The sequence below is a fragment of the Aspergillus thermomutatus genome (genome assembly GCF_002237265.1).
Source record: "Aspergillus thermomutatus strain HMR AF 39 chromosome Unknown NODE_5, whole genome shotgun sequence".
Taxonomy (NCBI): domain Eukaryota; kingdom Fungi; phylum Ascomycota; class Eurotiomycetes; order Eurotiales; family Aspergillaceae; genus Aspergillus; species Aspergillus thermomutatus.
Window position 1 is genome coordinate 82,060 of NW_020798053.1, and position 21,653 is coordinate 103,712.

Here is a 21,653-nt window from a genome sequence, read left to right on the forward strand (position 1 = left end):
ATCAGAAGCCAATGTCTCCCTAGCGTACGCTGCGCAGTATGCTTTTCAAAGACCTTTTCCAACCATAATAATCCAAGCCCATTATTGGTCCATCTATTATCGCTCAGACCAATCAGCCATTCAGGGTCAATATCTTCATACCATTAAGATTAATGGACCTTGCCAGAGAAGATAATCATGGGGGGAAGAGACCATCCAGAAGCATTGATAGATTCAACAACAGTAACCCATTCGCGATTCCCCGGCTGTACAGCTCGTACGCGGCTTATTCAATGGCGGGATGCAGTAATGACCTTTGCTGTAGAGGCCACACCCATTTAGAAGCCAGTTTCGTCAAAGTTGTAGATATCCTGTTCAAGAATACCATATTTTACTATAGTATTCTGGACTACATTGAACCACTGTTTGATGATCTCTGGATCCTCACATTTTGCACGCTGATAATCATATTTACAGGTGTATTTTGATATAAGATCATCATGCCGTTTAATAAAGTTGCTGACCCAGTTCTTTCCAGTTGATGTGCCAGGTTTCTGATGAGAAAGTAATAAATCTGCCATCTTGCGTACGGTAGCATGAGTTGGTGGTAGGCCGCGCTCATCCATATCAAGGATCCATTTCTTCAAAGAAGCTTCCTCAAGATTGCTAAGCTTCTGGCAGTTTGCTGGTACATCAGTCCGTGATTTTCGACCGTTGATTCGGTATGTAAGTGTGCGGTAGGGAACGTCATATGCTGCTGCTGCGGCACGAATACTTTTGAACTGGCCATTCTTAAATGCTTTTAGTGCAAGCTGTATTCGATCTTCTGATTTGATCACTGGATCTGCAGTCTTTTGTGGCATGATAACTAATGGTTGTCTGGCTCTGCGAAGCAAGTCAGGGGCGAAGGAGCTGAGGTGGCCGAAACTGTGTGCCACTCGGTTGGGTGTGTTGCTCGGTTGTGGATTACTTTATATAGCTATGCTGACCGATCACCCACCCTGACGAATCTTCTATCAATAGCAGAGTAGATAGAAGACCCACGAGGTTCGACGCCGGAGCAGCAGTAGTGGATCCCGCCAGCCACAACAGCCGTCCGTTGATGCTTGGCGGTGTGCAGCACTGTACCACAACGTTAATGCTGAGGTCAAGTCTACTGTTCAGTCGATCATTATAGTGCCAGGCTACTGCCAGCAGGATCAAGATGCTCAAGATCGGCAATCAATTAACTGCTCATGATGATTGAAAAGTCGAAAAATATGACATGACAGCTCAGAATCATCGTGGCTGGGCCAGTGCGATGCGCTGCTGCCTTTTCCCAGCCTCCTTGTGCGGATCTCGGATGAGTGGATTCACTCGATTCCGGCCGTGATGGCAGCCAGCCTGCATGAATTTTGGTCTTTTTTTCTGTTCAATCTTGATGATGAATGTGTAGATTGAGTTTGGCTTTTTGTGATATATATCGTTGGTCGCTGGAAGGTGTAGCGGACTTTGAGTATCATCAACGAAATCTCTTTTGCACATATCTTCTTCGCAACGGCCTCAGATTGAGAACATTTTGTCCTATCCTGTTTTATTTTGAAGGATCTATCTACCCCGTCTCAATATGCATTTCTCTCCTGCAGCCATTCTCTTCATCTCTGTCCTGGGTACACAAGCAGTACCCCTGGCCCTCCCCCGACAGGCAAACAACACCCTCGTGCGCAGACAGGAGGAACCCTATTCAGTTGTGAATGTTGGCGGCGCCAACATCAACGGAATCGAGACCAGCTCTGCGATCGAGACCGCGACCGAGACTGTGACCGCTCCCAGTATCCCTCAGGCTCCCGTGACCGTGACCGTGACTGATATGCCAACATCGACGTCGACACCAGTCATCACACCGTCTTCATGGGCTACACCGTCGTCCAGCTCCTGCATTCCATCATTGAGCAGTGTACCAGCTTGGCCGACGCCTTTGCCGGGGGACGACCATCCCGTCTACCCTCGGAGCTTCAACCTCACTCACAAATCTCCTCTGCCTCCTAAGAGCTTCCGGAGATCGCTCTCGAGCACCAACAGCACCGGCCCTCATGTTTTCAAAGCTCGCAGTGACAATGCAACTGAGACGGTGCCGATTTCAGCTCGCACATTGTTGAACGGCACAATCGCAGCTGGCAGCGGCCTCTTTGCGCGGGCTCTCAACCAGACAGGCCGTGTGTACTAGGCGATTTGCTGCCCACCTGCTCGTCCGCTCGAGGAAGACCAAAGGAGAACCCTGTACGAGTCTCTGTCGAAACAGTGGACTCTTCTCAAAGGCTGATATAATGACGAAAATGACTACTCGGATTGACGAATTTTCACTTGAATGTGTCCATTTGCGAATTCCGGACTTTGACGACTTGATGTGCCACGGTATATTTGAATGGACATACGACTTTCAGAGATGATCTCGGTTCATAGATTGTCCATTGTATTCATTTGGTTTCTGCATAAATAGGTATTTGTGAGATTGGATTTGTTACATAGATAGCGTCAATAGATAGAATGTGATCAACATAGGAGAATATCAACCACATTTCGGTTATGTTGTGCAAGTACTTGGAGAACGAGTCACTGGGCAATACGTCAGTACCTGCAGTGGATCAACTGCAGATGGGGAAGAGCGTTTTATATCTCGCATCGATTTTCCAAAGTATTGGGTTGAGATTAAAAAGTACTTGAAGATTTCTCAAGCAATCATTGAACTATCAACATCTGTAAATATATTCAGTTGATGTCTGGTGGATTCAGCCAAACATCTCAGAATAGCTCTGCCTAGCCATCCTCAGTCAGCGTTGGCAGCCTGAGGCGGAAAGAAGCTCGTGCGACCCGCAATAGCCTCTTGATCTTCTCCATTCACAAACACTTTCACGGGGCCAGTCATTCTGCGGTGGTCTCTTCTCTTTAAATGGACTGACTAACTCATCGGACTTTTTATAAACATCTATACAAGTACTTTATCCCCGCTACCGTCATTGAGGCTCCTCCTCCGCACCCCCTCGTCCTCTTCCTCGGCCAGGTGTTTACCGCCTGCATCCAGCCACGGAGACAGTCCCCTCATACACCTTTCGAGTCTAACCAGTCAATTCCGTCATGGCCAGTCCAGTATCCCCTCCTGAGGACCAAAGTCGCCTCCTCGAGGAGGCCCTGGGAGTGGTCCGACAGCAGTCGCATATGATGCGAAAATGCTTGGAGACTCCTGGGAAACTGATGGATGCGCTCAAATGCGGGTGAGTCGATAGAGGCTCCCCAGATATGAAGCGGAGTCCTAGAGCGACATGGCATAATTCTGCAATGGTAGAGCGTACAGATCAAGCTAACGGCGATCGTCAATTGCTCCAGGTCGACGTTGGTTTCCGAACTACGAACGCCCAGCTTGGGCCCCAAGCAATACTACGAATTGTACATGGCGGTTTTCGATGCGCTGCGCCATCTCTCCGTTTACCTGAAAGAGAACCATCCCGTCAACCATCTAGCTGATCTGTATGAGTTGGTCCAGTATGCAGGCAACATCATCCCGCGGCTCTACCTGATGATCACGGTCGGCACGGTGTACATGTCGGTGGAGGATGCCCCGGTCAAGGAGATCATGAAGGATATGATGGAGATGAGTCGAGGAGTGCAGCATCCCATCCGCGGGCTGTTCCTGCGATACTACCTGTCCGGACAGGCGAGGGATCATCTACCCATGGGCTCCGGGGACGGGCCCGAAGGCAACCTGCAGGACTCGATCAACTTCGTTTTGACCAATTTCGTGGAGATGAACAAGCTGTGGGTGCGGCTGCAGCACCAAGGTCCCTCGCGGGAAAGGGAAAAGAGGATGCAGGAGCGCCGCGAGCTGGAACTGCTGGTGGGCAGCAACATTGTCCGGCTTAGCCAATTGGTCGATCTCGAGCGCTACAAGTCGGGGATCTTGCAAGCGCTGCTGGAGCAGGTTGTCCAGTGCCGCGATGTCCTTGCGCAGGAGTACTTGCTGGAAGGTAGGAAATCTATGCTGGTGCTGTGTCTCTTGGGCAGTGAGCTCATGCTAAGTCGCTCTAGTGATCACCAAGGTCTTCCCCGATGAATTCCATCTCCATACGCTCGATCTCTTGCTCTCGGCTATTTCCCGTCTCAACCCGCACGTTGACCTGAAGAAGATCGTGATCGGACTCATGGATCGTCTATCGGCCTACGCGGCTCGGGAGACAGAATCCACCGCCGATCCGGAAACACGAAAGCAGAATGAAGAGGAAGCCCTCACGAAGTTCCTCGAAAATCTGAAGATCGCGGAGGAAACCAAGAAGGACGAGGCGGCAGCGACCCAAGAGGCTCCCACAGCCACAGCTCAGGAGAACGGCGTTGAACAGCCGTCACCCGAGCCGTCGAAGGAACCCTCGAAAGACACAATCGAACCAGAAGCAGAGCCCCCTAAAGGCGAGCAGATATCGAATGCAAACGGCGAGAGCGATGCCAAGCCTGGCGTCCCGGCGGATGTCAAGCTATACGCCATTTTCTATGACCAGGTGGTCAATCTGATCAAGACCCGGGGTTTGCCAATTCAAGATACCATGGCATTATTAGTGTCTCTTGTCAACCTGGCGCTGAATACCTACCCTGACAAGCTGGAGTACGTGGACCAGATCCTCGAATTCGCTACGCGTGAGACAGCTGAATACGCTGATCATGCGGATCTGCACGCGGCGCCGACCCAGCAAAATCTCCTTCATCTTCTCCTCGCTCCTCTTCGCTCTTACGTCTCGATCTTCACAGCGTTGGCATTGCCCAATTATCTCCCGCTCCTGACTTCTCAATCCTATCCCACACGACGATCTGTGGCGGGCGAAATCGCCCGGAGTCTGCTCAAGAACCGAACCCTGATCACGACAACAGAGAATCTCGACCGCGTCCTGGGGGCATTGAGAGTCCTGATCAAAGAAGGCTTGCAGCAGGCTGTCGGCTATCCTGGTTCCCAGCGACGAGGCGGAGAAACGGACGAGACCGTTGAAGAGCAAGGATGGCTCGCTCGGTTGGTACATCTGATACAAGCGCCGGAAAATGACGTTCAACTAAAGGTACGTTTCTCAGTGCTAGATTGAGATCGGTTCCACCGCTGACTGTTCATAGCTCCTTCAAGCCACCCGCAAAGCGTATGCCGACGGCAACGAACGCATCCGATACACAACACCGGCCATTATTACTGCATCCATTCGACTGGCGCGTAAACTCAAGTCTCGTGAACATTACGACGACAACTGGCAGTCACAGTCCTCCGCACTTTATAGGTTCATGCACCAGTGTGTAAACAACCTCTATCAACGCGCCAATCCTGGGTGCGCTGACCTGGCACTACGCCTGTTTGTGATGTGCGGCGAAGTGGCCGACCAGACAGGATTCGAAGAATTCAGCTACGAGTTCTTTGCTCAAGCATTCACCATTTACGAGGACTCCATCAGTGACTCGCGCGCCCAGTTCCAGGCTGTATGCATCATCGCAGGAGCGCTCCACGGCACCCGGGGTTTCTCCAAGGAGAATTACGACACCCTGATCACCAAGGCCGCGCTGCATGGAAGCAAACTGCTCAAGAAACCCGACCAGTGCCGTGCAGTGTACCTTGCAAGTCACCTGTGGTGGGTAGTCGAGAACCCCCAACGAGGCGAAGAGGACCCCAAGAACGTACGTCCACTCCCTCTCCCCTTTCCATCTTCATCGCAACTAATCTAGTCACTCAGCTCTACCGTGACGGCAAACGCGTCCTTGAATGCCTCCAGCGCGCCCTCCGCGTCGCAGACGCCTGCATGGACACCGCCGTCTCCGTTGAGCTTTTCGTCGAGATCCTCAACCGCTACGTCTACTACTTCGACCAGCAGAACGAAACCGTCACAACCAAGTACCTCAACGGCCTCATCGAGCTCATTCACTCCAACCTGCAAAGCAACGAGGATGAGCCGAATCCCAGCCTGGAGGGTCCCAAGCGCCACTTCCAGCGTACGCTGGAGTATATCCGCTCCAGAGACTACGAGGGCGTAGTCACGGACCCGAGACAGTGAATTGTCCCGGGCACCTTCGTGATTTTGGCACCGGAATGATTATATCATGTATGAATCGTGAAAGCGTGGTTATCTGTTTCTCTTCTGTATCCGTTTCGCCGTTTCCTGGCAGCTTTGATCAGTCGAAGCTTGTACTGAATGTGAATGTGAATGAATCCCGCGACGGTGTGTGTAGTGTAACATTTCCCCCTGGCTGGTTTGTTCTGTTCTGTTCTGTCAATATAGGTACAGCGTCGTTTTGACATGGCCTAGCCTTTCCTTTTTATCTTGTGCTAGGCGATTGAATGAATTGTCGCGGTAGACCGTCGAGCCCTATCAGAGTCCACTGTACGTTTACCTGGCGGTTACACACTGTGGGCAACTACAGCTATAGTTAAGATAGGAAATAATGACTTATCGATCGAAGCCGACCATGCAATTGTTTTGGCACGGAGGATATGTGTGCTCCATGGGAATCGCCGCATCATGCGCAATAGGACAATAGGACATACATAACATAAAACGCCCGTGGACGAAGAGGAAGATAAAAGAAAATCGACTCGGACAAACAAGAGGAGTATGAGAGAGACAAAGGTCCAAGACCCGAACAGAGTGAAGACGTGAGACATGACATGACGCTTGACAGACGCGGAAAGTGGTCATGAGAATGAAGATGATAATGGCGTATGATCAGTGAGTAGAGGAAAAGGAAAAGGAAAGGAAGAAAGGCATTTAGTCAGTTAATCGTCCAGAGCGCAGAAGTCCGATAATGATGATGATGATGATGAAAGTGGAAAACAAACATGAACCCCATTTACCGCCCCGTAGATGCTGGACCCAAACGCCATTAGAAACCCATTGGTGGAGAAGAATACTGGCGCAGCACTGATGGTGTACCAATGCCGCCAAACGCTGGCAGACTACTGCTCGGAACTGGGCTGCCAATCTCCCCAGGAACGATGCTGCCCCTGTGACCTGAGGTGGCACTGTTGTTGTCCGGCTCGAATTTGACAAACTCCCCCGTCTCGTCCTTTTTGGTCGAGAAGGTACCACCACCATTCTGTGTGTTGCCTTCCGTATCGCAAATGTCTAGCATCTCTTTCAAGGAGATCGAGGGCTCGTTTTGTGGCCTCAGCTGCTCAACCTGGTGAAGAACGAGGTTCACGTCATGATAGCCGTCGGCACCCTTGAAGGGACTCATAGTATTGAGCTGTTTACAGGCCTGGATGACCAACAGCCGAATAGCAACAGGTCGGGATGTGTGAGCACGGTGGTGACCTCCGGATCCGAATGCGTTGTTAGACCAACCGCTCGCTATGACCCACGTCAGTATTCGCTTCCATGGAAGGGCACAGGATTTCGCAGAGCAACTGACCATGTCCGGTTCCCCAAGTCTGAGCACTGGGAAAAGCAGACGTTCCGAAAGGGATCTGTGCACCCCATGTGCCACCACTTACTACAGGACTAACCGAGAAATTGGCGTGTTTCGATGCTACTCGATTTGTTAGGGCGCCCTGTCACACTACACAGTTTCAAAAGATATTGTGGCCTTATAGCAGCAGAACTTACCACTGAGAGGATCCGGAAACAGCGATGGTCCACCGAAACTGGCCCGCGCCGGTCCTGGAAAAGACCCGGGTGCTGTAGCACCGGGTAGTGACTGCGACAGATTCGAGGACAAAGGAACATCAGTGTCATCAAGGAGAGCACTGCTGCCTAGATGGGCGCTCAAATCATCCACATCTCGTTGTGTGGTCCCCTTCTGCTGGTCCTGTTGAGTGCTCGAGGGTCGTTTGATAGGGCTAGGTCGAGAAATTGGCATAGGCTGTGTGTGACTCTCCAGAGGTGACCTCTCAAATGAGCCGGAGGGTTGCCTGGAATGGCGGTGTGGCAATCCGCCCTGCTGCGTGGAGAAAGCTCCAGGAATCTGCTGCTGGCCATGGAACGCAAACCCATGTCCCGGCTCAAGCGGGAATCCGCGCCCAGGCGGCATTGGACGTGCTCCGTTAATACCTGGGGGTGCGGGAATTCCGTTTGGTGCTGGGTAGCCACGGAACTGACTGATGAAAGGTCCCGAATGCGGCGGATAACTGGGCAGATCATGACCAACGGGTGGTCGCGCGACCATTCCCGACAAGCCCGGGGGGTTAGGTGGTATTCCATTGACGCTCGAGAATCCAGGAGGAATGGACCTGCCTAGGGGAGACAATGGCGCAGAAGGCTGAGGTTGATGAAGCATTGCATGCAGTCCGTGGCCTTGTTTCAAATTCACACTGGCAACTCCCGATGACTGAGACACGGGCATCGAACGGGGAGATAGTGAGGCCTGCGATGGGTCGGTGCTAGGGGGTTGGGAGTGTGGCGAGGAGGAATGAGAGTCTTGTTGGGATGGCTGACGGGGTCTGGCAGGAGTAGGAGCTTTAGGTACGACAGGTGTCGCGGACTGGACGTGCGGCGAATGAGCGACAGCCGGGGAAAAGCCCTGAGGATGATGCAAATTCGACGGAATATGGACAGGTCCCTGCTGCGACAACCGTTTGGCTTGGTCATCACGCTTCTCATGATCCTTGGCTTCCTCTCCGCCCTTTGCTGTATCTTTCCTGGCTTGTTCCTCCTGAGCCTTGCGGTCCCGCTCCTCCTTTGCCTTCTTTTCCTGCAATTCGCGCTCTTCTTTTTCTTTGCGCCGGGCCTCTTCGCGTCGTTTCTTCTCCTCGCGCTGCTTCCGCTCCGCTTCGGCCTGTCGCTCTCGTTCCGAACGCTGACGTCGAAGCTTTTCGGCCTCCTTGCGCGCACGCTCCTCCTCTTGGGCCTTGCGTTCCGCTTCTTTTTTCTTCCGCTGCTCCTCCCGTTTCTTTCGCTGTTCCTCAAGCTTCTTCTCCTGTTCCGCTTTGGCAGCTGCTTCCTCTGCGGCCTTCTCCGCTTCCCGGCGCGCGCGTTCCTCTTCCTTGGCCTGTTTCTGAAGTCTCTTTTTGTCCTTCCGCTTCTGTGCTTCCCGAGCTTTCTTAGCATTTCGTTGTTCGTTCCGAGTCTCCTCCTCCAGGAGCTCTTCGATCAATTTCTGTTGCCGTTGCTCGGCGACCTTTTCCCGGTATGCCGTCAGGACGCGTTGCTCGAACATTCGGGCCGCAAATATTTGAAACATCCGTCGGCCTTCTTCCATGCGTTGTTCTTCAGTCATGGCATCCTGGAGTAGACGTTAGTAGTGAACTAGACTAGCGGCCGAATACGAGGGGGGGAACAACTCCAGGGCAGACCATTTCATCTTCCTCGTAATCCTCTTCCTCTTGACTATCATAGTCCTCGTCTTCCTCGTCGTCGTAATCTTCGTCGTCGAATGGACCATGATTGTGACCGCTATGAAGGGATTCGTGCGCAGCAGCTATGCCGTACTGGGTATCTTCCTCGCGTTGCATTCGACGTTCGGCCAACTGCTCCATCATGTCGATGAAGTGTTTCCCATCATTCTTCAGTAAATCGTCTGCAACTGTAAGAATACCATCTATCCCGGAGAGCGAGGGGGAAAAGCAAGAAATCAGTACAGGATTCGTTGGAATATTCGAAAGCTGGCGGCACATCAGCCTTACCTTTCACAGTTAAGCTATTGCCGAAGGCAAAGAAATCTGCGCGAGCTGCACGAGTTTCCTCGTCTTCTTCGTCAAGTTCTTCATCACTGTAAGGCTCATCATCCTCCTCCTCCTCATCGTAGTCCTCCTCCAGATCATCATCATCTTCTGTCAATTCCTGAATGCGACCTCGTGAAGGATGGAATTGGCCTTGCGTTCGGGTATGTTGACCGGGAGACCGTAGTGGAGGCTGGTACAACCGTGGAGGCGGTACCATCGGGGAACCTTTGTCAAACGATCCTTGATTGTGATTGGCGTACTGTTCAAGCTCTTCATAGTAGGCATCGTAGAGAACCTCGAGCTCCTCCTCGATAGCGGTTCGCTTTCGCCCACATACCGTACAACTGCACGAATGTCGTTGTTGCTCCTTCATCTTTTTCAGAACGGCATCCTTTTCCACTTTGACAAGCTGCCGACGCTCCTCTTCTCCCAGCTCGAGCCAGAACGTCTTAATATTCTCACGTTCTTCCTGAGTCGATGTATTCCAAATACTGCGATTCTTGGCAGGCTTCAAAATGCTGCGAGAAGCGAGATGTGGCGGGAGAGGCGGCGGAAGAGGGTGTGACATGGAAACGGACGGGGTGGACAAGGGAGTCGAGGTTTCGTCTCCTGGCGCGTGAGAATCATTACGCCCTTTTTTCCCTTTCTTCTTCTTCGATTTGCGGCCTGTCGATTTTTGAGAGCTCTCCGTGCCGTTGCTCCCTTGGGGATCTTGTGAATCAAGATGTGCGTCCACCGAATCCTGACCATCCTTATGATATGCGTCACCGTTCGTGGGCTGTTCTTGGTCGGCATCGTCAGCGTCAGCATCGTCGGAATGATAACTTTCTGGATTAGCGTGGCTGGAACCGTTTTGAGTAGCGGCATCTGTCGATACATGTCCGTTTGCTAGCTGACGTTCGACGGCCAGGCGAGCTGCCTGTTTTTGTCTGCGTTTCTGCTTCTTCCGGTTCACTGGTGTGGAGACTGTGTCTGACGGAGAGGGAAGGCGATGTTCTGTCGGCGCGTGAACGTCACCATTCATGGTGGGCGCTGCATGAACTATTGTTGACGAACTGTTCGGCATTGTGGAGTTTGGAGAATGTTGTGTATGCAGCGCAGGAGCCATGAAGATATCTGCTCCCGGAGGGTAAACAAGGTCGTCGAGAGGTGGAAAGGGTCGAAAACCCTAGATGTCCTTGATACTTCCACTTCCAAAGCCAACAACCTTACTAGAGCAAGATCAGAAAGGGTAGGGTACAGACGAGCAGAAAAAGAGCTCACCGGCGAGCAGTAAGCGGAGTAAATTGCGATCAAGGAAGGTGAAAGAAGAGGATATCCGATGTCAGGAGTCCCCAACAAGGGTGAGATACTTGCGAGTGAGAGGTGGAGAGTTAGGATAAAGAGAGGGAAGATCCTGGGCGGACAAAATGGGGAATATTGAGGGCGGAAGAGGGGTGGAAGAGAACCCTTTGGCCGCACGCAGGGGAGGCGGGCAATGTCCAAGGTGGGCGACTGAAGAATATTATATTGGAGGTCGCTCCGGGGTGAAAGGGAGAGGATCTCGCTGATTATTAGGATCTAGATGGGAGTTGGCGAACGAACAAGCGCAGCCAAAGCGGGATGGGTTTGAAAGGCTGGCTGCCACTGGAGAATGGAGATGGATGATTGATGGGCTTTGGATGGTGGATCTTGACGCCGTTTGGATGGCTGGCGTGCCGCTGGCCGCAAGTGGATAGCCGCTGCAAGCGAGATGGTGGCCTGAGGATTTGGGCATGAAGTTCTGTGCCTGAGGTATCCGTTACAATGGCTCTTTCCATCTGTTTTACTCTGTACAGTATGTAAATTTCAACCCCTACCTTACTAGGTACCTACCTAGGTACCTACCTACCTTAGATATCCCGTAAGGTAGCCAAGAGCTACCTTACCTGTCCATGGCAGACAGGCTAGAAGCAAGGCCTTGTAATCTAAGTGTCATATAGCGTACTAAGCATTATAAAGCAAGGAAAGTCTTGGGAATCCTTCTGGAACAATCTCCTTGTCTGTCAAATTCATCAGTGATTGTTCATTGTTGCTAAGATAGGTAGATACTGTATTATTGTCCACAGTGGTTGAGGCCAGTCCCTTCTTTGCTCTAGGCCCTATATCTAGAGGTACTAGCTCTGAAGTCTATGCGCATATCACCCACTTCTCCCGTCTCAGCTCTCTCTCCACATGCATCCATTTATAACAACAGTCATCAATCAAATGGGGGATGCTATCACCTAGTGTAAGCCGTTTGAGACAATTCTTTAATGAGGCCATTATTTGTGGGAAGATATGGGGTCTCTTCAGCTGTGCCACCTACGGGTCGATCCCATCCTTTGCTTTGATTAGCACTTCATGAATCAGCGAGGCTTTTGGCGGGCCACCTTTGTATAATTTAAAAGCGTTTCTTCCTTCTCTTCTCTTGACTTTCAATGTCTGTTCTTATTGTTATCAGGCTCATCTTGTCTCCCTATTTTCATAGGTCAGTTGTGGAATAGGCCTAACATCTGTACTGTACTATACCATCGGTACATTTGATACCAACCTGGTATTACCAAAACAGTAATCCCTCCACCAGAAGAGAAAGTGGTAAACTCCTCCCACTTCCCCCCCGTGTTGGTCGATCACCAATTGACTTAAAAGTCCATCAGCCTCACGTCGACCGCCTTCCAGAACGACTAATCCTCAAACTCGTCATCATCCTCCCTGTCACTCAGCAACCTAGGGGGAGGGGATATTATTCATATCGAAAGAAGCAATTTCACGCCCTCCTTCCATTCGTTTGGTCGCAAGCCGTCCAGTCATTCCGCATTACGGTCAGATCTTACGGTTGCCTGATTCCGCTAAGTTTCGATATCAGCCGGGGCTGAACAGTGAACAACGCCCTCCCCTTGTCGTTTCCCCATCTTGAATACCTTCGCTCGAATTTCTTCCACGCTCTCATCTTCAAGGGGAGCCGTGTCTCTCAGTCATTCGTGAGAAACAATGGCTCAACAACAGAATGACAATGTGATGCGGAGGTATGTACAAGGCCCCTTCTGGTTGTCGGGGTGGATCTCTGTCAAGGTCCACGTCCAGGTCAATCCAGGCGGTTTCCGGCCTCGTTAGTCGCACCATCCTTGTCCTGATTCGGAGGAAGCAAGATTTGATTTCGAATTGACATTCGCTCAATGACACAATATGCTGATTTCATATTCAATGCAGAAAGCTGGTCATTATTGGGGATGGTGCTTGCGGGAAGACCAGTTTACTGAGTGTATTTACGCTTGGCTATTTTCCAACTGTAAGTGCCTCATCTGGATGTTATCTCAAAAATTGATACTGGTTTGTGAACCGTGGCAGCTAATCTGTTCCGTTCCCAGCACTATGTTAGTACTCACGCATCCTCACTGCGCTTCCCTTTCGACCAGAATATAGCTTCTGACAGTATCACCAGGTTCCCACAGTATTCGAAAACTATGTTACGGATTGCAGGGTTGATGGTCGATCTGTTCAGCTGGCCTTGTGGGATACTGCAGGTCAAGAAGATTATGAAAGACTGCGACCACTCGCATATTCCAAGGCGCACGTTATTCTAATAGGATTTGCCGTGGATACGCCAGATTCCTTGGAAAACGTAAAGCACAAGGTCGGTTCATGTTAGAATCCGCCAAATTTCGTTACTAGTCAACTCACCGGTTCTTCTGCAGTGGATTGAGGAAGCAAACGAGCGATGTCCTGGAGTTCCGGTCATCCTTGTCGGATTGAAGAAAGATTTGCGCGAAGATCCTCTGGCCATTGAAGAAATGCGGAAGAAGTCCCTACGCTTCGTCACATCCAAGGAAGGAAGCGAAACTGCCACGCAGATCGGCGCCAGGAAGTACCTCGAATGCTCGTCGTTGACAGGTGAGGGAGTAGACGACGTTTTCGAAGCCGCTACACGAGCCGCCCTTCTTACATTCGATAAGCGGAAGAGCTCATGTTGCATCGTGCTATGATACTTGACATCCGATGGTAATACGACTCGAGCTACCACGGACTCATCGATCCAGATTTTATTCTGTCGGATCTCTCAAAAAGAAGGGGAAGAGAAGGATCATTTGATGGTCATTGATTGATCATCGCAACTTGCATTACTGGCGTTTGGGAGGTTCTCTGTTAATATTTCTCTCTTGCGTTGTCTTCTCTAGGGTACATCTTCCTGGGCACACTCTCCTTTACATGAACACATGCACTCCGGATTCCCCTCCTTTGGTATGCTTCCTTCTCGACTTTGGAGCGCTTTGTTTCGTTATGACTCTCACTGCACCTCAGTTTGCCTCCTTTTTTTTTATACTTTCCTATATTCATTCCCTTTCTGATGCCGTCTAGCGTCTTTTGCACTTCATCCATGTCTTATATCTAGCATTTTGACACATACTGAACATGCTGATGTCAATCCCGGCTGTACGCCATGCTCATGTCTCGTGTTCAACCTGAGCAACAGCGAGGGCGGAAATCACACAATATAGTTATTGGCTTAGGAATAGTCTATACCGGTGAATCAGATGTCCACGAACCTAGACACTCAGAACAAAATGACCTATAGTATAGTACATGCCAATACATACAAATGGACTCAACAAAATACCAATTCCGGGGAACCCATGCTCTCCATTGACCGCCCACCAACGCGGAAAAAAAACATGACTTATTTCTTCTCCATGCGCTTCCACTCATGATTCCACCCCTCCTTACTCGGGCCTTCGGTCTGCATCCGCCCATACTCAATCGGAAACATATCCCTATACACCCCGCGCTTATTCATCGAGATCCGGAACAGCTTGCCTCCATCCCCGGCGCCCGTACGGAGCTCCTCGCACGCGGAGTTCATCGCCTGCCACTGGCGCTGCAGCTCGAGCTGTCTCGCGCGGCGCTGCTGCGCTTGGTACAGTTGCCAGGCGCGGTGGATGGTCCAGTGCCGGAGGTAGCGGGTTCGAGAGAAGCGGAGGGGTCGGGGAGTAAGGGGGTGCCAGAGGAAGTAGCGGATTAGCGCTGTGATCCGTTAGCAACAGCGTCAATTCCCCGTTTCTGGTTTCGGTTCCGGCTCTGTTGGGGTCGGTGCTGGTTCGTAGGAAAAACTCCGAGGGTGGAACAAGAACTTACTGATTCTTTTATCGCCGCGGGGAGCATTTTTGCTGCGTTTCAGTAGTGCGCTTGTTGTCGAGAAGGTCCGGCTTCCGATGACTGCTGCTGCTGCTGCTGGTTGAACGGGTGCCGGGACGGGAGTGGTGGGTTTTCGTGTTAAGAGGTTGTCACTGAGCCGGCTGATGGCTGGTCGCGCGGGTGTTTGGGAGAGAGGGATTCTGAAGACGTTCGCCAGGGAGGCGAGGACGGGGAAGAGGGGTCGCATTGTGCGTGGTGAGGGTTGGATTGCGTGAGGTAGATGGGCTGGTGAAAGTGATGGAAGGCCTTTTGGTTTTCGGGGAATCGATGGCGGAAAGTTTGATTAGCCGCGCGCTTAGTCCGTATTTAAGTCTACCGACCATCTACTCCGAACCTACAGTCGAGATTGATCACGTCTCCTTTATATTATGGCTTATGCCATTATATTAAATCGATTGCATAATTCGCAGTTTTTGATATTGCCTGCAACAAATGCCATTGAGGTGCCTACCATGTGGGAATCTAAAACTCCTAAATCTTAGAAAAACCTTGGCATCCGTTGAAGATCCGAGTGCAATGAGAGTAAATCCTTCAGGGTAATCCCAACCAACGCCGGTGAAATGCATCGTCGTCATATCCGTAGTCATGAGAGTAGACAGAGCAGAAAGCGGAAGTGCCAATGTTTTAAAAATTTCGAAAACGCCAATCAGTGATCCACGACTTTCTTCTTCTTCCGGTCGTAGTTCAGCACCTTTCGTTTCCTGTGTGTCTGTGCAAGCTTCCAGCGGCAGTAAAGTACCAACGCATCCTTCAGCAGCACAAAGACGCATCCTCCGATGACACTTCGTCCCCACCGCGTCTGCAGCAGACCAGGTCGTCCGCGCTCCAAGGCTGACGGTGCGCTTGTCCACGACTTGGGGAGGATATACTTGAGCAGACCTCCCATAGACGCTGATATCGCTGGAAATGCGAGAGCTCCAAGAATGATATCCGCAAGATTGCTTGTTTCATGTATGAGGTCGTCTCGCCGTCCTAATCCCAGATTATTTCCATTTTGCCCGTCACCTTGGTTTTGCCCGTTGTTCTGAGCGTTCTCTCCAGCATGGAGACCTAGAATACCCTGGGCTTCATCATTGCCCATTCCGACCTGAAACTCCAGATCAATTTCCATCAATATCTGGCCATTCCCAGCATCATTTCTTCCCTCCGGATGCTCAGGTGGCGCATTATCATCGAACTCATTGATATCTGCTTGGCGCGGCTGCACTTCAGCAATCCACTTCCTTTCCAGCTTGCCGAATAGTCTCTGATAGATTGCGGTGTAAAAGCTCTTGACATAGGGAAGCGCAGCGAACGTCATGGCAGCACTGGGTGGCCAAAGGTCAAGATCGAGTTCTTGGCCCGGATTATGCGTCGCGAAGAATAGGACTGGGATGGCAGGTAGAAGACCCTCGGCATAGCGAGTCCGTGAGAAGATGAGCACTAGCGGAATCAGTGGCAACCCTAGATTCAAACTCGAGTTCCATGTGCCATCCGCTGTCTCTTCCAGAATATGTCTCGCTTCCTCGGTCCCGAAGACGAAATACATCGAATAAACGCCGTGTGCACAGCATCCCGCCCAAACGGTACCCGCCAGCGTAAACACCATACCCGGTAGAACCAGCCGTCCGGCGAGCCGTTCGAACATCCGAACGACGTCGACGATGTAGCTTCGCGGACGAGAGACTACAATTTCGGATTTACACTGCGGACACACCATCTTGGCTCCGTGACCGTTGCGTCTGCGGGATCGAGGGTTTTCGAGATCAGCGAGCCAGTCCAAGAGGCAAGCCTCATGAGCCGTCAGGGCACAAGGACACGGCGAGCGCCATTCGGAGTTCAAGGGCGAATCTTCCGTCTCGTCGGTGTAACAGATCCAGCACTTGCGCGGTTCTTCATTCGAGGATTCAGCGGCGGTCGAGCTCTGGACAGGAGATTTGCTGGCGGTGGCGGAGGCGGAGGCGGCAGTGTCGTCGTTGTTGCCTGACGCATCCTCGCTGGATGCAAGTGGTTTGTTGAGCAGAACTGTCTCGTTGTCCTCCATGGATTCTGTGGGTGAGGCAGTTGTAAAACTGCTTGTGTCTGCGCCTGAGATAGTCACATCTCGAGTGGATGTGGCATCTGATGATCGAGCTCTGCCAGTAGTGGCGGGATATCCGGGGACAGAAGCCATGATTGCGACAGAGCGTGGTGAAGAAGACGGTTGAGAGAAAGTATAATTCTAGAAGATGAGATGCGTGTCTAACATCCTGCAAATCGAGGTTGAAGCTGAGTCACAAACCAAACTACAGGACTGTTGATGATGGAAAGCGGGGAGATAGTTTTATCATCACTCAGTCGTCAACTGGAGGGCGGAATCAATCTAGCGCTTCCTCGGATACGAACCGCGGCTTTCAAGGACGAGGCAAACAGAGTGATGGCCTGAGGAATCACCGACGTCAGGAAGGGTCACGTGAGGCTAAGGGTATCTCGGCCCTCTTGGCATTGATCTTGCACCCGATCACCTCACTGATGGCGGATATGGTAGCATAATGGTGAGTCCCGTGCCTTTAATATCATTTGATGGGGATCGACAGGCCAATCTCAGTGAGAGAAAGAGATAACAATGGATGTACCCAGGCACAAGTACACAGACTGTTGTCCCAGCCATACTCCGGACCCCTGGTAAATTTAGTAGATGTACAAATCTTCGGAGACAGTTCGTGACTTCAATTATCGATTCGCCCATCCTTCCCTAAGACATACATAAAGATTTCCAACCTAAATAACGTTCAAAAGAAGTAATGATAATGTGCATTATATACAAGCTAATGTCCGACAGAAACCGGGGCAGATTTTTCGCGAGCCAAGATTACAATTGACATGCCAAGAGAACGCTGCTCAAAGAAATCGGACCAAATAGAGTGTCACTTTTGAGTCGCCTTACGATCTTTTTCCACTTTCATCAGGAAGAAGATTATGTGTGAGGCTGGATGTCTTTTCAAGCATACATCTCCGCCCAGTTGCGTTTTAGAACCCGCCAGAAACGCCATGGATATCAACAGAAAGATGAAAGATCAGTAAGCAACGTTGCAGAGCCGAAAGCGTCTGCATGATCACTTGTGAAGGTACTCGGGGGCGGTTCTGCTTCTCAGCAGGGCCTTTCTCTCCTTCTCCTTGGCTTCATCGTAGACCAGGAACTCGTGCAGGGCACTACCAGCGGGAACCATGGGGAGCACGGGCACCTTGCGGTCAGTGAAGACCTCAAGCAGGGCAGGACCATCACTTTCGATCAGCCACTTCAGCTTATCCTCAACCTCAGAAGGCTTAGTGCATCGCTCAGCGGCGACACCCATAGACCGAGCCATGGGCACAAAGTCAGGGTTCTTCTGGTGGGTATGTGAGTACCGGTCCTCGTAAAACAGGTTCTGCCACTGTGTCACCATGCCCTGCTCTTCGTTGTTCAACAGGAGAACCTTGACACCGATGTTGAACTGAGCAGCCGTGGTAAGTTCGGTGAGGGTCATGTTGAACGAAGCGTCACCATCGATATCAATGACAAGGCAATCGGGGCGTGCGACCTTGGCGCCGATAGCAGCGGGAAGACCGTATCCCATAGTCCCGAGACCACCAGAGGTAATCATGGTACGGGGATGGCGCCAACGGAAGTGCTGGGCGGCCCACATCTGATGCTGACCGACACCAGTAGTAATGATGGTGCGGTCTTTGATGGGGGCGGTGAGATCGCTGAGTTTCTCAATCAAAGCCTGAGGCTTGATGGGGCCCTCCGGGGTCTGCTTCTCGTAAAGAGAGAAGGGGAAGCGGGCTTTCCAATCGTTGATCTGAGCAAACCATTCTGGTCTTTCGGGGACCGGCTTGACATGGGGAAGCAGGAGGCGAATGTTCTCGGCACAGTCGCCCTCCACAGCCTCGTTGGCTTGAACAACCTTGTTGATGTTCTTGGGCATGATTTCGAAGTGAACGATACCACCACGGTTCTCGGAAGCAGCCAACTTGGCCTGGGGAGCGAACTTGAAGAGGTTACCAGTCACACGATCGTCAAAACGGGCACCGACGGCAATAATCAAATCAGCTTCCTGCATAGCCATGTTGGCGTAGGCAGATCCGTGCATTCCCAGCATGTGAAGAGCCTTGGGATCAAGCTCATCAAAGCCTCCGAGACCCTGCAGAGTGGTAGTGACAGGAATACAGGCCTTGTCCGCCAATTCCTTCAGCACTTTAGGACCATCTGGGTGAGCGAGAAGACCCTGGCCTACATACAGGACGGGCTTCTGGGCAACGTTAACCAGGCGGGCGACACGATCAATGCTGTTCTCGAGCTGCTTCATGCTGAGCTCACGAGCAGCCATGGTAGCAGCACTGGGGAGGGAAGGAATGGTGCTGTTCATGGGAATGGGCTTCCGAAGGATACCAGCGGTGATGTCCTTGGGAAGATCGACCAAAACGGGTCCCGGGCGACCGCTGGTTGCAATCTCGAAGGCCTCCTGGATCCGACGAGGGAGCTCGGCAACAGACTTGACCATGACATTCCATTTGGTGCAGGCTCTCGAGATACCGATGACATCGGCCTCCTGGAAAGAATCGGTACCGATCGAGCTAGTGGGAACCTGACCACAGAAAACAACCATTGGGGTACCGTCAGAAAGGGCGTCCTGCATAGGTGTAATAACGTTGGTGGCTCCTGGTCCGGAAGTAACAAGGACAACACCGGGCTTTCCAGAAGCACGTGCATAACCTTCGGCCATATGTCCGGCACCTTGTTCATGGCGAGGGAGAACGAAGTCAAAGTGCTTAGAGTTGTAGATGGCATCGAACACGGGGAGGATAGCACCACCGGGGTAGCCGACTAGTTCGCGAGTTCAGTTATACCGTCCTGTGGATGGGGACTTGACAAGAAGATGGTATGCGAGGGATGACTCACAGATGTGCTTAACACCAAGTCGGAGCATCATCTCGTGGAAGATCTGTCCACCACTAAGACCGACAAACCTGATCATCGAGATAATTAGACGTTTTCTGAACAATCAATTGAGGTGACGCCTGTGAATTGACATACGAGTCGTCCAGCTCGGGTAGCTGTCGATTTTGCAGAGGTGAGACTTCATTGCGATGTGGCTCCTGGTTGAAGGCGGGGCTAGGGATAGATCTTGAATTTCTAAAGCATTGAGATGTCAATATCTGTCGGCAAGAACTTTCTGGGAGTCTTATTCCAGAGAGAAAACTCACGAAGCCGGAGCTGTTGCAGTGCTCTGGTTGCGCTTTTGAGCAGAAAAGCGGTGGGGCGAAACAGTACCGGCCACGGACGAAGAGGTGAAAGGTCTTCTACCGGCAGCAATGTACTTCTGGTAGTGGAAGGAGCGCAGAGCGCTTTTTGATGGTCTTAGAGGCATCATCTTGATGGCGGATGACTGCCAGGCCAAAATAAGAGAGGAATGGAGGGTTTGGAGAGAGGAGAGAGGAGAGGAGATGGAATTGCTGGACCGGAAATTCCACAAGGGAAAAAGACGCCCAAAAGAGGCCGAGTGAAGAGTCAGACTTCGGGGAGAGCGTCTGGACCAGCTAACCGACAACGGCCTAGCACAGTCTAAGACCAATCACCTCGAGGCCATTATTGGACAGCGACTCCGATGTTCGGCGTCCATCCGTTCGTTTGTACATCACCTGATTGGCAGCATCCTCGGGTCCATGTCGTTTACTCATAATGCGGAGTATGTACGGAGACGGAGTACAAGTACGGAGTACTTTGACTCTTGCTCATACGCAGCTTGATGCTTGTCTACATATCACCTGGGAACATGTACACTTATCCCTGGCCATACAGGCCGAATTACGGAAGACAATTGACAGACGCACGCAATATATCGCTGGTACAGCCAGCTTAGCTTTGGAAATTCTTTGCACACCAACCATAACCTGGAGGAACGAGAGTCACCGCATTGATCAATTGAATTTCTGTCTTTCTGTGTGCGGCTTACCGTTGGCAATACATAGAATTAGCACTTTCGAAGGGCATGCTGGTGGTTCAGCATCGTGAGCTCGAGGATATGTGGCCTTCTGCGTCGAATATGTCGAAAGCTGTAGCCCTATTGACATTGAGTGTCACTCGACGTCTATGGCCCTTGGTCATTCTTGAGCTTGTAATGATTGTAACGGCAAAAGCCATGTTCCGAGAAGTGTTCAAAATGCCACGACAACTGATGAGCTGCGAATATGCTCCTCAAGACGGAATTGTGCAGAACCGCTGCATCAGCGGGGTAGATGCCTGCCTGGGTGTTCCTCGCGGATTCATGGCATCAGGAGAAGCCTTTTGGTTGCATGAAGGTATATCCATATCCACCACTGCTTCAATCCATTGAAAGCCACAAATGTACATCCTAGGTACTCGACCGTTAATAACTGAAGTTCGGGTCTGCGTCTCGAGCATGAGAATGTATTGGCCAATGCTACTCACCGACGCGAAGCTCGTTTCTTACTCAAGGGTTACAACTTCAGGATATTAGACATGCAGTCCAATATCAGGCCAGGCCATAATAGTTTAACATAGCACCGGTGCGGCCTGGTCATTCACCCAAAGTGGATCAATGTCTGACTAGGTTGAGCTACTCGGCGTAGCTACCGAATACCTTCTTCGAGCCCCGCATATCAGCTGTCATCGATAATTTCGCAGGTTGATTGATCGCTCCTCAGTAGTATTGAGTATCGGGGCCAATATATTTATAGGGCTCTTTCCGGCTCTTATAGCCTGAAGTACCTTCATGGTCATAGAGAATGAGCAAGCGCATGGTCTGACTTGGGTCCAAATAGGGGCAGAAGTGAACAGAGAGAAGAGCCTCTTCCACATCGTGGTCACCTT

General features: G+C 51.3%; 7 protein-coding genes across 7 annotated transcripts; 3 read left to right on the plus strand and 4 right to left on the minus strand.

Moving 5' to 3' along the window:
• Positions 1-1,585: 1,585 nt before the first annotated feature.
• On the plus strand, positions 1,586-2,185 carry CDV56_107611 (uncharacterized protein; the record flags this gene model as incomplete). Its single annotated transcript, XM_026761230.1, has 1 exon — positions 1,586-2,185. One exon carries the CDS (start codon positions 1,586-1,588, stop codon positions 2,183-2,185), a length of 600 nt encoding a protein of 199 aa, XP_026618668.1.
• Positions 2,186-3,093: 908 nt separating this feature from the next.
• Positions 3,094-6,029, plus strand: CDV56_107681 (uncharacterized protein; the record flags this gene model as incomplete). The annotated part of the gene is made up of 5 exons (XM_026761300.1): positions 3,094-3,230; positions 3,343-3,980; positions 4,042-5,054; positions 5,107-5,655; positions 5,712-6,029. 5 exons carry the CDS (start codon positions 3,094-3,096, stop codon positions 6,027-6,029), a joined length of 2,655 nt encoding a protein of 884 aa, XP_026618669.1.
• Positions 6,030-6,855: 826 nt separating this feature from the next.
• On the minus strand, positions 6,856-10,739 carry NST1 (putative stress response protein Nst1; the record flags this gene model as incomplete). The annotated part of the gene is made up of 4 exons (XM_026761440.1): positions 6,856-7,322; positions 7,578-9,192; positions 9,263-9,492; positions 9,593-10,739. 4 exons carry the CDS (start codon positions 10,737-10,739, stop codon positions 6,856-6,858), a joined length of 3,459 nt encoding a protein of 1,152 aa, XP_026618670.1.
• Positions 10,740-12,817: 2,078 nt separating this feature from the next.
• Positions 12,818-13,614, plus strand: rho2 (putative Rho GTPase Rho 2; the record flags this gene model as incomplete). The annotated part of the gene is made up of 4 exons (XM_026761639.1): positions 12,818-12,920; positions 12,980-13,005; positions 13,074-13,265; positions 13,327-13,614. The coding sequence occupies 4 exons, from the start codon at positions 12,818-12,820 to the stop codon at positions 13,612-13,614; spliced, it is 609 nt and encodes a 202-aa protein (XP_026618671.1).
• Positions 13,615-14,306: 692 nt separating this feature from the next.
• On the minus strand, positions 14,307-15,008 carry CDV56_108071 (mitochondrial 54S ribosomal protein mL40; the record flags this gene model as incomplete). Its single annotated transcript, XM_026761690.1, has 2 exons — positions 14,307-14,650; positions 14,762-15,008. The coding sequence occupies 2 exons, from the start codon at positions 15,006-15,008 to the stop codon at positions 14,307-14,309; spliced, it is 591 nt and encodes a 196-aa protein (XP_026618672.1).
• Positions 15,009-15,467: 459 nt separating this feature from the next.
• Positions 15,468-16,973, minus strand: CDV56_108107 (RING finger domain protein; the record flags this gene model as incomplete). Its single annotated transcript, XM_026761726.1, has 1 exon — positions 15,468-16,973. One exon carries the CDS (start codon positions 16,971-16,973, stop codon positions 15,468-15,470), a length of 1,506 nt encoding a protein of 501 aa, XP_026618673.1.
• A 922-nt stretch (positions 16,974-17,895) lies between these two features.
• On the minus strand, positions 17,896-20,193 carry ILV2_3 (acetolactate synthase catalytic subunit; the record flags this gene model as incomplete). The annotated part of the gene is made up of 4 exons (XM_026761799.1): positions 17,896-19,646; positions 19,722-19,789; positions 19,857-19,955; positions 20,027-20,193. The coding sequence occupies 4 exons, from the start codon at positions 20,191-20,193 to the stop codon at positions 17,896-17,898; spliced, it is 2,085 nt and encodes a 694-aa protein (XP_026618674.1).
• Positions 20,194-21,653: the final 1,460 nt, after the last annotated feature.